This window comes from Mandrillus leucophaeus, unplaced genomic scaffold, assembly GCF_000951045.1.
Source record: "Mandrillus leucophaeus isolate KB7577 unplaced genomic scaffold, Mleu.le_1.0 Scaffold1052, whole genome shotgun sequence".
Taxonomy (NCBI): Eukaryota; Metazoa; Chordata; class Mammalia; order Primates; family Cercopithecidae; genus Mandrillus; species Mandrillus leucophaeus.
Genome location: NW_012098677.1, coordinates 325,323 through 339,443, shown reverse-complemented (window position 1 = coordinate 339,443; position 14,121 = coordinate 325,323). Strand labels below are relative to the sequence as shown.

The window sequence follows — 14,121 nt, the reverse complement described above, 5'->3', positions numbered from 1 at the left end:
TAAGGAAGAAAATCCTTAGAACTGCTTTATACCTTGCCTTTTCAAGACAATTACATTCTAGCTACATTTCAGTTTTCTACATGAGATGCCCCTCCTTTTATCAGGGAGACAGGGGATACATGATGCTATACCAGAAAGTGTCAGCAAACATAAATGGCTTATTTTCATATTTACAGTTTCTCTATAGATTGCAGTCACTTTCTTTTATCAGTAAATGGTGAGTTTGTATTCATTAGGCAAAATGCTGACAGTTTACTAAAGCATGAACAGATCGAGGCAGTGAAAAGTGCTTTTAAGGCACTGTCAGATAAGCAGACTAGTAAAATTTGAGAAGACAAAAAGCTGGACTGCCTATAAGCCACTCTAAGATCTATTTTTCCTAAATTATCATAAAATTACAGCCTTTAGAATAAGTATGCTCTGTGTCAGCAGTGACATAAATCAACCTTCTTAAGTGAAGGTGAGAGGGTATACAATTTTAGCAGTTTTCCTTTCTACTTTATTACTTATTTTATTTCTTATTATTTAAAAAAGAACCTGTTAACCAAAGTAATAGTATTCTAAATATCACCCTTTCCCTTCTTTCTCCCCAGCCTAGTTCCAGCTGATACTAAATTAAAAATAAATAGGCCGGGTGTGGTGGCTCACACCTGTAATCCCAGCACTTTGGGAGACCAAGGCAGGCGGATAACTAGAGGTCAGGAGTTCGAGAGCAGCCTGGCCAACATGGCGAAACCCCAACTCTACTAAATATAAAAATTAGCCAGGTGTGGTGATGCTCACCTGTAATCCCAGTTACTTGGGAGGCTGAGGCAGGAGAATCGCTTGAACCTGGGAGATGGAGGCTATAGTGAGCCAAGACTACACCGTTGCACTCCAGCCTGGGTGACAATAAGACTCAACAACAACAAAAAAAGGGGGGGGGTGCCGGGGGGGGAGTACTTTTAAAGTTTATCAATTTTCAGGCTATTTGCTTTTCATCTTAAATTTTCCTTATTTTCACAATAGTTCTTTCTGAAGAGATGGAAACAGATAATCCCTTGCTTAAAGAACCCCAAGGAAAAGCTCCTTTGTCCCTATCTGACATCCTCAGTACAGTTCTCACCTGCTATTTTGATATTCAGATTGGCATCCAGAAGTAAATTTTCAGCTTTTAAATCACGATGAACAATGTTCCGACAGTGACAAAAATAGACAGCTGTGACGATCTGTTTGAACTTCCGACGGGCCTCCTTTTCTGCCATTCTACCATGGGCCACCAGGTGGTCTGTGTTGAAGAAGAATACAGTCAGTTTTCATTTTGGACACTTGGGTAATTTCAAAAGGTAGACTTAAGGAGGGCTACAAGGGGCCCTCTCAAGTAAGTGAGTGAAAGAGGCGAAATGAACAACGAGAGAACAACACATTGATAGTCCTGGTTTGCATCTATCAAAATTCATTAGTAATACGTAGCCAAACTATTATAAGTATAAATCCTGTTATACAAAAGTATGCATAAGAACACACTAGTACTTTCATTAGGAAAAGAGAGTTCTGAGGGTTATACGGTGTTTTTCAAGGGTCATAGAACTCAGTACCTTTCTTTTCATATCCCCACTGCAGAAGATTGCACAGACATGAGCAAACACACACATGAAGATAAGTATCAGAAATATTTCCTGTGTTAAAGAGGAGGTAAAAAAGCAAGGCCCCAATATTCAATCATTTAAGGAAAGGGTGGACAGAAATTAGTCACTGCTAAGGGGAGAAAACTGCTCGATAGAACACTCTGTTTTGGTTACTATCTTTTCTGCTTTCTCAAAGTTCTTAGATTTGACATAAAAACACACTTACTTGGTAACTGTTCTCTGGAGCGAACAGTGATATACCTACATCTTTATATATGCATTTATGGGGCTTACCAAATGGTTCTTAAAGAATGTTAATTTTTACAGATAACATCAATTAAAAACCAAGTGAAGTTTCTATCAACTTAAATAAAATCATTTCATTGGCCATGTTGTTAACTAAGGCATATCAAAAGAATTTACATGTGATAAAATCTATAATACTATAAAGCAGGCTATCCTCAATATTCAAAAATGATTTGATGGATTAGCAGGTTCTTTAAGAACTTTCCAATAATAGCAGTAGGTTTATACCACACCAATGACATACATATCTTTGACTCAGTTCTTTATCAAACCAACAACACATACAGGTCATGACAGCTAGTGGGATTAGAAATGTCAGCTATGATACAGTTGCTCTGTTAGAAATGTCTAATGGCCTCATGAGCACTGTCCTTTAATCAACTGATCTAGCTGGGAAAAGGACATATTTGCCATCCTAAGCATCCTGAGATAGTAGGAAAGTGAAAACTGAGGGAACACAGATAAATACATTGTGATTTATCAACAGTAGTTTTGGTAAGAATACAGAATTGTTTTGGTGACATCTCACTCCCTCTCAGGACCAGTCAGGTGTATCTTTCCTTCACCACAAAGAGGAAGTTCAGGGTGGCACATATTTACTAGCAATAACTGCCAAGACTGAGCGCTTGTGGCAAGAAATGGCAGGGGAGAAGGCTGAAGAAGGGGAGCTAGATGCCAGCCCATCTACAGAGCAGATTGTAAAATAATTCAAACTGCATTCTGACCACAAGGTATATAACATTTGGGAATGCAAATGTGATAGTCACTTTAAGAACATATCTTATATGTAGATAATATAAATCATTTCAAAAGATCCTCTAAGGAATTATTGTAATTTTTGTTCACCACACACAAGGCTTTTGAAGCATCTCCCTCAAAAATACAAGTCATTGTTATAGCCAAGATTACCAATTTAATAGGAAAAAAAAGGAGAAAATAAGAAGTCTTCCACTTAGCAGTTAAAAGGACTAGAATCAAGCTTTCCCCAGGAGGTCAGAGGTGGGGATAAGTAAGCTCCCATTCAGGTGTGTTTAGGCTTCCAGTGAGGTCTGCTATGAACTTTAAACAACACGAAGTCCAAACTAGGGGCAGTAACTTAACAGAAGCTGTGAAAGAACTGGCCGTCCATCAGAGGTAGAACGCTATGTTTTAAGAGGCCATTTTATAACAGTACCTGCTCCTTTGACCCCCTATTTCTCTTAACCCAAGGCCTAATTATTCTAATAATATGTTTTAGTTGCTAAACCTTGTCTAATTAAAGAGCTTTGAAGAGACAGCTATTCTTGAGAAACATAAAAATAAACCCTTATGAAGGTTTACCATCAGAAGCTCATTTGGCCAAGCTACCCATTAATTAAAATGCCCAAGAGACATTCATCTGGCAGTAAATACTAATTACCAGAACACATCAAAGCGCTTCTTAAATGCTGCAGAATGATTAATTTCACAATTTCCAAAATAAGTGATTTTCTTTTATTAAGAAACTCTTTATAAATTTCTAAGTACCTTGTTTTCCTAAAGTGATTGGAAAGTTCTCAAAACTGTTATACAGGCCAGAGCTGCTGGAATGCAGCCTAGTTCTGTTTTATCTCTACAGTGACACATCAGTTGTCCCTGGACAAATCATTTATCCTGCCAATATCCCCGCCTCTTGATCTTCTAAATACAAGTAAACTCTGTTCCATGCTATACCCAAAGGAAGAACAGAATACTTGGGAATAAACGCATACTCTGATTAAGAGTATCACATGTCAAAACCTTAACTTTCAAAGATGTTGCAAAAGACATTTTTGAAAAGGTCCACTCAATACTATATAGGGAATACTTAAGCATCTAGTTAATAGAGCACAAAGTCCTTCAGGATTCTGTAGAGCTTAAAGGTGATTTTCTATACATCGAATGTCCCTGTTAATAGTTCTGGTTAAAAGGTGTCTGTAAGAGCGCACTGGGTAACACAGCTTAAACTATAATACTTTCCCCAAAGTTACCTTCAGTACCCCTATAGTTATAGATACAAAGAAGACAAACAAATCACTTTTTTTTCCCCTGGACTCTAAATACACTTACGGAACAAATCACTTTTTTTTTTTAAGTGTTTGCATTAGATATTTGCTCCCAGTCATTGTGTTTGGGGTTCAAGTTTTCTTCTCTTTGGGAGCACTGTGCTCTTCACATGCAAGCCCCTCCCAGTGGCTCACTCGCATTCAGACTCAGCCTCTCCTCTGATTTTTGCCCATCTTATCCCCCCAACCCCTACTCCCACTGGTTTGCTTTCACTGTAAACCCACGAGGTCTAGTGGGTGTGCCAGGAAGCCAGTGGCCTGCAGTGGTTTTCAGTCCCTGCTGAAAATCGCCTTTCAGCTGCCTGCTGACAAATGGCTGCTTTATATTCGTATATGCTCTAGAGGCAGGCAGCAAACATTCTTCAAGTTCAAACGTGATATTTAACTTTCAGTGAAGAAATCCAGAGCTGTAGCCCAGTCTGGACTTAACACATAGTCACAGCATTTTAACAAATACTGCAGTACTTTCAGAAGGCAAATGAAACCAAATGGCTTCTGAATCCACTCAATATGCAAAGCGAAATACATGTTGAACCTTGTCCGGATAAACTCAAATTGCAAGGAACTCTAGAGTTGTTCTGCTTCTTCCAGGCAATTCAGTGAACTAGCTCTCCTAAATACTGAGCCACAAATACTACCCATATCCTCATCCCAATCATCCACACTGCAGCCATGCCCTCAGCTAGAGTCCTGCCCCCTCCCCACCCCCACCAATTTAAACAAACCTCAATTAGACACCTGCTGCGTAAAATCAAGTCCACCACACTAAGCTTTTTTCACCATCAATCAACTACTTATCTATTTAGTTGCCATTATAGGCCTGGGACAAATTTAAAGTTTTCTTTGACCACAGCTTCACTCCAAACATGTACCCAGACAGGGATGAGGTAACTCTCGGCTAAAAGGGAAAAAAAATGGCTCTCCTGTTTCAAGTGCTTTTCAAAAGTAAAAAGAGTTTAAATTCTCTTTCTCACTTTCCCATGACCATGATTTGGCATTGGTCTTCTTTAATCTTTTTGGTCTGCCCTTCCTTGCAAAATGAAAAGAAGTAACTGATACTAAGAGATTTACAGACCCCACAAAGAGTAATATTGTTAGAAGTAGAGGAAATTGATTTTGAAGTTTCTAAAGCATTAGAGCACCAGCATGTAAGTTTGCTTCAGAATTCACTGTTTGTAATTTTGTCCCGATCTTACTCAGGAAGAAAATATCTTGTGGTACATTTAGGTTCTGACCTTTCAAAGAGCAAAAATACACAGAAGCCAGTCTTAGCTTCCCTAGGCCAGCTTCAGTGGAGTGTCAGAGGTATGCCACTAATGGGATAGTGGTGGGGAGCCAACATTTCTTAAAATAAGTCACTTTTCCACTCTAAACAGACAGTGTCTCCATTTGTCTGCTAAGTCTACAACTCATAGCTGATGCAAAACACTAGCTGAAAACGAACATACCCTGACAGCAGGATGAGCAATAGGCAGAAACATCACAATTCAGTGAAGAATTAACCCAGCCTAGAAAGGGGGAAAGGCAGTATGTGTGCTCATCTTCATCTTAGGTGACTACCTGAAAAAAGTTCTGCCAATTCCAAACTAACCACAGCTAGTAGTTATTTGCTTTGCCACTCAGTTCTATCATTTCTTCTTCCTACACCCATGGAAACGACTTCCTGTTTATCAAACAAACGCTTCTTTCCAAAAAAGCAGGGCGAGGCCAAGCTAACACAGCTCCCCCTAAGCAGGTTAATAAGAGTGCACTCACTTTCATATCCTATTGTCCTCTAACTCCCAGGCGCGGCTGCCACTGACCAGAGGAAGACGGTTTGTCATTTTGTCTTCCTTGCCAAGAATCCGACTACCTCTTACCGGGCTTCTTGACTTGTTGCTGCTTCTTGTTACTATCTCTTTTCTTCGCTCTTCCATTGACCAGGCCAAAAACTTTTATGGCATCTTTCATTCTTCTCTTTCTCTCACACCCTGCATCCTCTCCATCGGCAAATTCTATTAACTCTACATTCAAATCATATTCAGAATCCAACTATTTCTCACCCGTGTCTTCACTCCACTCTAGTGCCACCAGCCTCATTTAACAGCAACTACCTTGCTGCTAGATTTCTGCAAAAATCTCGTAGGATTACTCCTCAAAAGAGCAGCCAAGGTAGTAATCTTTTCTTTAAAACTTTTTATTTTGAGATAATTATAGATTCACAGGAAATTGCAAAGACAGTGCAGAGAGGTCCCGTGTACCCTTTGCCCAGTGTCCTCCAATGGTTAAATCTTATATAATTATAGAACAATATCAAAACCCAGAATTTGACATGGGTACAATGTGTATGTATAGTTCTATGTCACTTTATCACATGTGTAGATTTGTGGAACAACCACTGCAATTACTACAAGAGCAATGACAACTATTAGGACTCAGTCATTACTGAGTACTCTTCCCCTGTTCAATTTTTTGTATCAAAAAAAGATACAAAAATATTTCACCACCACACATATCTCCTTTGCACTACCCCTATACAGTCACGCTTGTTCCTCTATGCCCCACCATCCCTAATTCCTAGAAACCACTAATCTGTTTTCCATTTATGTAACTTCATCATTTTAAGAACACTATATAAACAGAATCATACAGTCAGCGACCTTTTGAGATTGGCTTTTTTATTTTCTTATGTTTGTTTTTTGAGACAGAGTCATTCAAGCTGGATTACAGTGGCAAGATCATGGCTCACTGCAGCCTTGACCTCCTCCCACTTCAGCCTCCCAAGCAGCTAGGACTACAAGCATCTGCCACCATGCCTAGCTAATTATTTAGAAATGGGGTTTCACCAAGTTGACCAAGCTGGTCTCAAACTCATGGGCTCAAGTGATATTCCTGCCCAGGCCTTCCAAAGTGTTGGGATTACAGGCATGAGCCACCATGCCTGGCCTGATATTTTTAGTCACCATAATGTCCTTAAGACCCATCCAAGTTGATGTGTCTATTAACCATTTGCTTCTTTTTTTTTTTTTTGATGCAGAGTCTCACTCTGTCACCCAGGATGGAGTGCAGTGGCACAATCTCACTGCAACCTCCACCTCCCGGGTTCAAGTGATTCTCCTGCCTCAGCCTCCCGAGTAGCTGGGACTACAGGCGTGTGCCACCACACCCGGCTAATTTTTGTATTTCTAGAAGAGACGGGGTTTCACCATATTGGCCAGGCTTGTCTCGAACTCCTGACCTCATGATCCGCCCGCCTCAACCTCCCAAAGTGCTGGGATTACAGGCGTGAGCCACCACACCTGGCCCCATTTGCTGGTTTTTACTGTTGAGTAGTATAGCATGGAATAGATGTACAAGAGTTTCCTTATCCATTCACCCACTGAAGGACATTTTGGTTGTTTCCAGTTCTTAGCTATTACAAAGAAAGCTGCTATCAACAATTAAACAATTGTGTAAAGAATTTTATATGAATGTAAGTTTGCATTTTCTCTTTTCTTTCTTCCTCTCTTTCTCTTTCAAGAGACAAGGTCTTGCTCTGTTGACCACGTTGGAGTGCAGTGGCTCGATCATGGCTCACTGCAGCCTCAAACTCCTACACTCAAACAATTAAGTCTGCATTTCTATGTAGCAGGGTAATTCTTTCAAATCTTAAATAAGATCACATCATTTTTCCTGTCAAACCCTCCAATGGGTTCCCAGATCATGACCTCTGACCTCACCTTCTTTCCCTGGCTCTCTCATCCTACTATTCCACATATGCCACCCTGCTATTTCTCAAACACAGCAGAAATACTCCTGCCACCGGGCCTTTGTTCTTTCTATTCTTTCTACTTGAAATGATCTTCCCCAAATAGCTGCATGATCTTTTACAAAAGTACAACCTTCTCAGAGAGGTCTTCCCCATCTCCATTGTCAGCTTACCTCCTGATATTTCAATTTCATATTCACTTCCCCTCCGCACCTTATCATTTCCAACAAATGACACATTCTACCTACTTCGTTTGTGTATTACCTGTCTTCTCCACTAGGAAACAAGCTCCATGAGGGCAGGCATTCTTGCCATTTTGTTCAATACTGTACCTAGTACAAGGAACGGTATCTGACACATATTAAGCACTTAATAAGTATCTATTAAAAGAACAAAAGATGATTGAACACACTCCTATCCCTGTTTATTAAAACTATTTCCTGAACCTTAGATTTTATCAGCAAAATGAATGCTAAAAGGTATTGCTCACCTGAATGAATTCAAGAGTCTTCCCAACTAATCCAAAAAGGCACATTAACATATATGACCTGTCTTCATATATCCAAGTCTGTACTTGGTATACAAGCAAAAAGCACACTAAATTTTCTTCTGTCTCTTCCAAACAAACTAAACTTTTCCTTGAGAGTTTTGAGAAAACACAATTTCTTTGTGAAACACATTATCACAGGATATGCTTTAGTTTTGAAAATGTGGAACTAGAACTATTTTAATTTTTTTCTATGCCTCATTATTACACATAAAATCGTACTCTGCCTACGATGGATACTTAATAATTATAGATTAGGCCAGGCATGGTGGTTCACGCCTATAATCCCAGCACTTAAAGACCAGCCTGAGCAGCAAAGCAAGACCCCATTGCTACAAACAATTTAAAAATCAGCCAGGCATAGGCCAGGCATGGTGGCTCACGTCTATAATCCCAGCACTTTGGGAGGCAGAGGTGGGTGGACCACCTGAGGTCAGGAGTTCGGAGACCAGCCTGGTCAACATGGCAAAACCTCATCTCTACTCAAAATACAAAAAAAAATTAGTCGGGTGTGGTGGCACATGCCTATAGTACCAGCTACTTGGAAGGCTGAGGCAGGAGAATCACTTGAACCTGGGAGACAGAGGTGGCAGTGAGCCGAGATCATGCCACTGCACTCCAGCATGGGCGACAGAGTGAGACCCGGTCTCAGAAAACAAACAAACAAAATTAGCCAGGCATGGTGGTATGCACCTAGTAATCTGTTGAGAGGCTGAGGCACGAGGATCACTTGAACCCAGGAGTTCGAGGCTGCAGTGAGCTATGATCATGTCACTGCACTCCAGCCTGGGCAACAAGGCAAGACCCTATATTTGAACTACTATTAATAATGATAAATTATTATTAACGATGTTAATTACTTATTAATTTATTATTATAAATTAACTCAAGGAATACCAATGAGAGAAGAGACTATAAGCTTTTACAAAAACACATTTTTTACTCTTCATTTTGCTATTAAACAAGGTTTGTAAACTACACACTTTTTAAGTTGTCTTCATAAAAAACATGCCATACTTTGCATATCAAGTCCATTCACAGTAATGTATAAGGAAGGATTTGTTTTCTTATGGCTTCTTAAAAAGTATTTCTAGACTAAGCATAAACCCAGGCAGCCTTTGAAATAGAATCTCATTTCTTACAAAAGGCCTTTCAAAAATGTTATTCAAGTTTTCTCATATAGTACCAATGTTTCTCATGCTACACCAAGGTATTAGCAATAGTTGGTTTGCTAATCCTGTAACAGAGGTTCTAACCAGATGCTAGTATAATCTGCACGCTCCAAGTCAACAGAGGTACCTTTTGATTTTTTAAAATATTGACTATCAAAATGTTGCAATCCTAGCTCTAACTAGTCTTCCAAAGGGAACAGCTCAAGTACACGTCTCCAGGGAATTTTATCTAGCATGAGATGGTAACTAACGCCAATACGTAAGGCTAACGGCTTCCAAATTCACTGTTTCTAGTCACTTAACCACCTGAGTTCCAAAATCCTGTTTTCAAATGTCTATTGAAAACCTTCACCTAGGTGTCATAAAGATATCTAAATTTAGGTCAGGTGTGGTGGCTCACACCTGTGATCCCAGCACATTGGGAGGCCAAGGTGGGAGGATCACTTGAGTCTAGGAGTTCAAGATCAGCCTGGGCAACATAGCGAGATCCCATCTTTATTTTTATAATTAAAAAAAATTTGAAAGATATATAAATTTAACATGGACAAAACTGGACTAGCGTTCTCTTTGTTTGTTTGTTTGAGATAGAGACTCACTTGGTCATCCAGGCTGAAGTGGGGTGGTGCGATCTTGCCTCACTGCAACCTCTGCCTCCCAGGTTCAAGTGATTCTCCTATCTCAGCCTCCCAAGTCACTGGGACAACAGGTGCCACCAGGCCCAGCTAATTTTTGTATTTTTAGTAGAGACGGGGTTCCACCATGTTGGTCAGGCTGGTCTCAAACTCTTTACCTCAAGTAATCCACCTATCTCGGCCTTCCAAAGTGCTGGGATTACAACGTGCCTGGCCTGAACTAATGTTCTCTTTATTTTCCTGCTGTAACCTAGTTCTCCTCCTGAATCCCTTTTACGATCATCTAGATGTCCATGAAAGAAACTTTGGAATCATCTTCAACTCCTCTTTCTTCCCCACTCTTAACATCCAGTTACTTACACAATATGCTAAATTTTCGACTTATATTGAAACAGTATGCCTCCTCCTCTCCATCCTTCATGTTTCCCTTTCTTCCATCATCCTTTACATTGTCACCAGTTATTCTAACACATTTCTTTGGTCGTCTCATTCATTTAACTTAGAACTCTTCAACAACATCTCATAGCCTACAATATATAGTTCTAATTCATGAACATGGTTCACTTGCATGTGTACTTGCTATTTCACCAACAAGCTGTACGCTTTGCTCAGGGTTTTACTTCTTGCTGGAATGCCCATCTCCTATTCTCATTCCCATTCCCACCTGAACTTTGGAATTCAAGGTTATCCTTTAAACTCCAGCCTAAAGGTTGTTTCTCTGAAGCTAACCCTAACCTACTCACCTGCCCGAGAAAAACTGCTCCATAATTTGTATCTAATGACATTTAGTCTATCTGCCTCTATGACATCAGTGAACAACTACATTACAGTAATTTCTTATCCTGTGTGTCTTCCCTTCCAGCCCATGGATTTTTGGTCCATGGATGGGTTTATATCCACGAAGCACTGCAAGACGTAGAAAAATAAGTAGAGTGTGTGTGTTTGTGTAGGAAGGAAGGGAAAATACAAATATGCATGTGTATGTATGTGTGTATATTTATTTAGATTTGCCAAAAGGAATAATGTTAAATAAATGGTTACTTATGGAAAAGGTGTGGAAGCCAGATATATGAATGCACCCTGTTTTGTAGCTTTAACTTTGGAAACAAGTAATGTCTTACATAATCGAAACAATTCAGAATTGAATCAAACAGAAGAAACATTTCTAAAAATTGAAAGCAACCTGTAAAAAAGTCAGTAGATTCATGGTACATAATACCTAACTGTAAGTAAAGCTAAAGTATTCTGCTAGAGCAGCCCAACTAGACTAAGACAATTCTTCGTGGGATATATCCTAAGAACAAAAAGAACCACAAGTCTCCTTATTATTTGTAATACTACTGGTACTGTTTTCAATCAATCAGTCTCCCCCCTCATTCACATCAAAAAAGTGATTATGTTAAAGTCATCTGGAACCACAATTTTCAACACAAAAGAAAAGAGAACTGGAGATAATATTTAAGAAATAAAAATGCTGAAATCTTACATTTTAATTGGAATGTTAGTATAAACTCGTTTCATTTTCCTCTCTATTAAAAATATGTATTTCACAGCTCTGTCCCCTCCTCAAAGCAATCATAACCCAGTAGCACTAACGAGCATCCCTGAGATCCATATTCTGGTCTTTAAATGTTATTTTCCATTTAAAGAAACCAGAGTTGGCCGGGCCACGGTGGCTCACGCCTGTAATCCCAGCGCTCTGGGAGGCCGAGATAAGCGGATCACTTGAGGCCAGAAGTTCAAGACCAGCTTGGCCAACATGGTGAAACCCCGTCTCTACTAAAAACACAAAAATTAGCTGGGCGAGGTGGCGTGTGCCTGTAGTCACAGCTACTCGGGAGGCTGAGGCAGGAGAATAGCTTGAACCTGGGAGGTGGAGGCTGCAGTGAGCCAAGATCACACCACTGCACTCCAGCCTCGGCAACAGAGCGAAACTCTATCTCAAGAAGAGGGGAGACGAGGGGAGGGGAAGGGAGGGGAGGTAAGGGTAGGTAAGGGGAGAGGAAAGAGAAGAAACCCAGAGCTCCTAGGAGAAATGTTTGATTCCATGTCTGGGACAGGAAATGTTCAAGATAAGCATAGGACATCTTGCCTAAAAGCAACAAAAATATCAAAGACTATAGAGTTCACATCAAAAGCACACAGGAGTCAGCCTGAAGAGGCTCCAGGCTCCCGTGGGCTAAGTGGAATAATTTCAGTATCAAAAGAAGAACGACTCAATGGACTGAAGCACATAAAATATACTAAAATCCATAACTGCACAACTATATTACAAAATAGAAAACCAACTTCCTTAGTCTCCACTGGAGATTGCTAGAGAACCAATTCATTATTCTAAAAACTGACACATACAGGAAAGGAAAGAATCAAGCATTTATCTTGCCATTGCTACAGTTTCTAAGTAGTTTATAAGGCAAAGTTCTTTACAGAAGAATAATAACTCATAAATGTAGAATGAATGAGAGAATTCAAATAATCATCATTTTGCAACTTCTTCTTTTTTTTTTTTAAGACAAGTCTCGCTCTGTCACCCAGGCTGTAGTGCAATGGCGCAGTCTTGGCTCACTGCAACCTCTGTCTCCTGGGTTCAAGCGATTCTCCTGCCTCAGCCTCCCGAGTAGCTGGGACTACAGGTGTGCATCAACACGCCTGGCTAATTTTTGTATTTTCAATAGAGACGAGGTTTCACCATGTTGGTCAGGCTGGTCTGAAACTCCTGACCTCCTGATCCACCTGTCTCAGCCTCCCAAAGTGCTGGGATTTCAGGCACGAGCCACCAAGCCTGGCCTTGCAACTTCTAATGAAATAGCTAGGCAACTGAATGACAGGAGTAGGTAAAACATTAGGTAAAAGACTGATGGGAAACTTTATAAAGGATCAATTTGGTGAACAATAACTAAACCTGAAGATTATTCTAAGTATCACTAAAAGTGGGAAAACCAGATATTATACAACTCCTAAAGAAGTGATGCAATAAAAAACTATGGAGCACTCCTGCTTCCCCTCCAAAAACTGAACTAACCAAATTCCTAAATGTAACTTCCACTTTCCAAGAAACACTGAACTACAGGAACATGTTGAATGACACAATAAAGATATGATCAGCCAAATTCCAAATGTAGGACACTTTTTAAGACAATCCATAGCATAGAAAAAAAGTAAATGTTTGTAGGGAAGAGATGAGGTTGTTACAGATTATTTAAAAATTTAGATTACAAAAAACTTAAGACATTTTTCAACTCAATGGATGTATGGATTTGTTGCATCGTAATTTGTACAAACTATAAGAAGATGTTTTGAAACGTGCAGAAAGCTAAACATGCCCTGGCTATTACATGACAGTAAGGAATTACTGTTAACGCTGTTGTATGTAAGAATGGTATTGTAGACTGTAGTTTTGATTATGAATTTACTTTACCTAACTATAGAAGCTGGGCTGTCTGTAGACACTTGATAATAACAACCACAGGGTTACGATTCTTCACAGAAAGTAAATGCTAATGTAGGAGCCAGGCAAAAATATTCCTTTAAGTTTTTTTTTTTTTTTTTGAGACAGAGTCTCACTCTGTTGCCCAGGCTGGAGTACAGTGTGTGATCTTGGCTCACTGCAACCTCCACCTCCCATATTCAAGTGATTCTTGTACCTCAACTTCCCGAGTAGGTGGGACTATAGGTGTGTGCCACCACGCCCAGCTAATTTTTGTATTTTTTAGTAAAGATGGGGTTTCAACATGTTGGCCAGGCTGGTCTTGAACTCCTACCCTCAAGTGATCTACCCGTCTCAGCCTCCCAAAGTGCTGGGATTACAGGAGTGAGCCACCACGCCTGGCCCTTTGGGATTTATATATACTCAATACAGCAAAAATAATTTGATTTGTTCTCTAAGGCTCTTATTTTTATGTCATGGTATGACTGGATGATCAGACTATAAATGAATGTTTTACTATAAAGTGAGGTCAAAGACGGGTGGCTTCCTCATGCATCCTGAGCCAGTTACAATATAAATGCTGGTCACAGACCCGCCCCCGCCAGCTACCCTCCTTCATCCATGCGTCTCTTCACTTGCA

General features: G+C 39.9%; 1 protein-coding gene across 4 annotated transcripts in view; it reads right to left on the bottom strand.

Moving 5' to 3' along the window:
* SIK3 (SIK family kinase 3) overlaps nucleotides 1-14,121 on the bottom strand; it is a 127,823-nt gene that overhangs the window by 84,108 nt on the left and 29,594 nt on the right. For all 4 annotated transcript variants that reach the window (XM_011982084.1, XM_011982060.1, XM_011982067.1 and 1 more), the window contains one exon: nucleotides 1,106-1,267. In XM_011982084.1, the coding sequence (XP_011837474.1) occupies nucleotides 1,106-1,244 (139 nt within the window). In that variant the 5' untranslated portion in view covers nucleotides 1,245-1,267. The remainder of the gene's footprint in view (nucleotides 1-1,105; nucleotides 1,268-14,121) is intronic.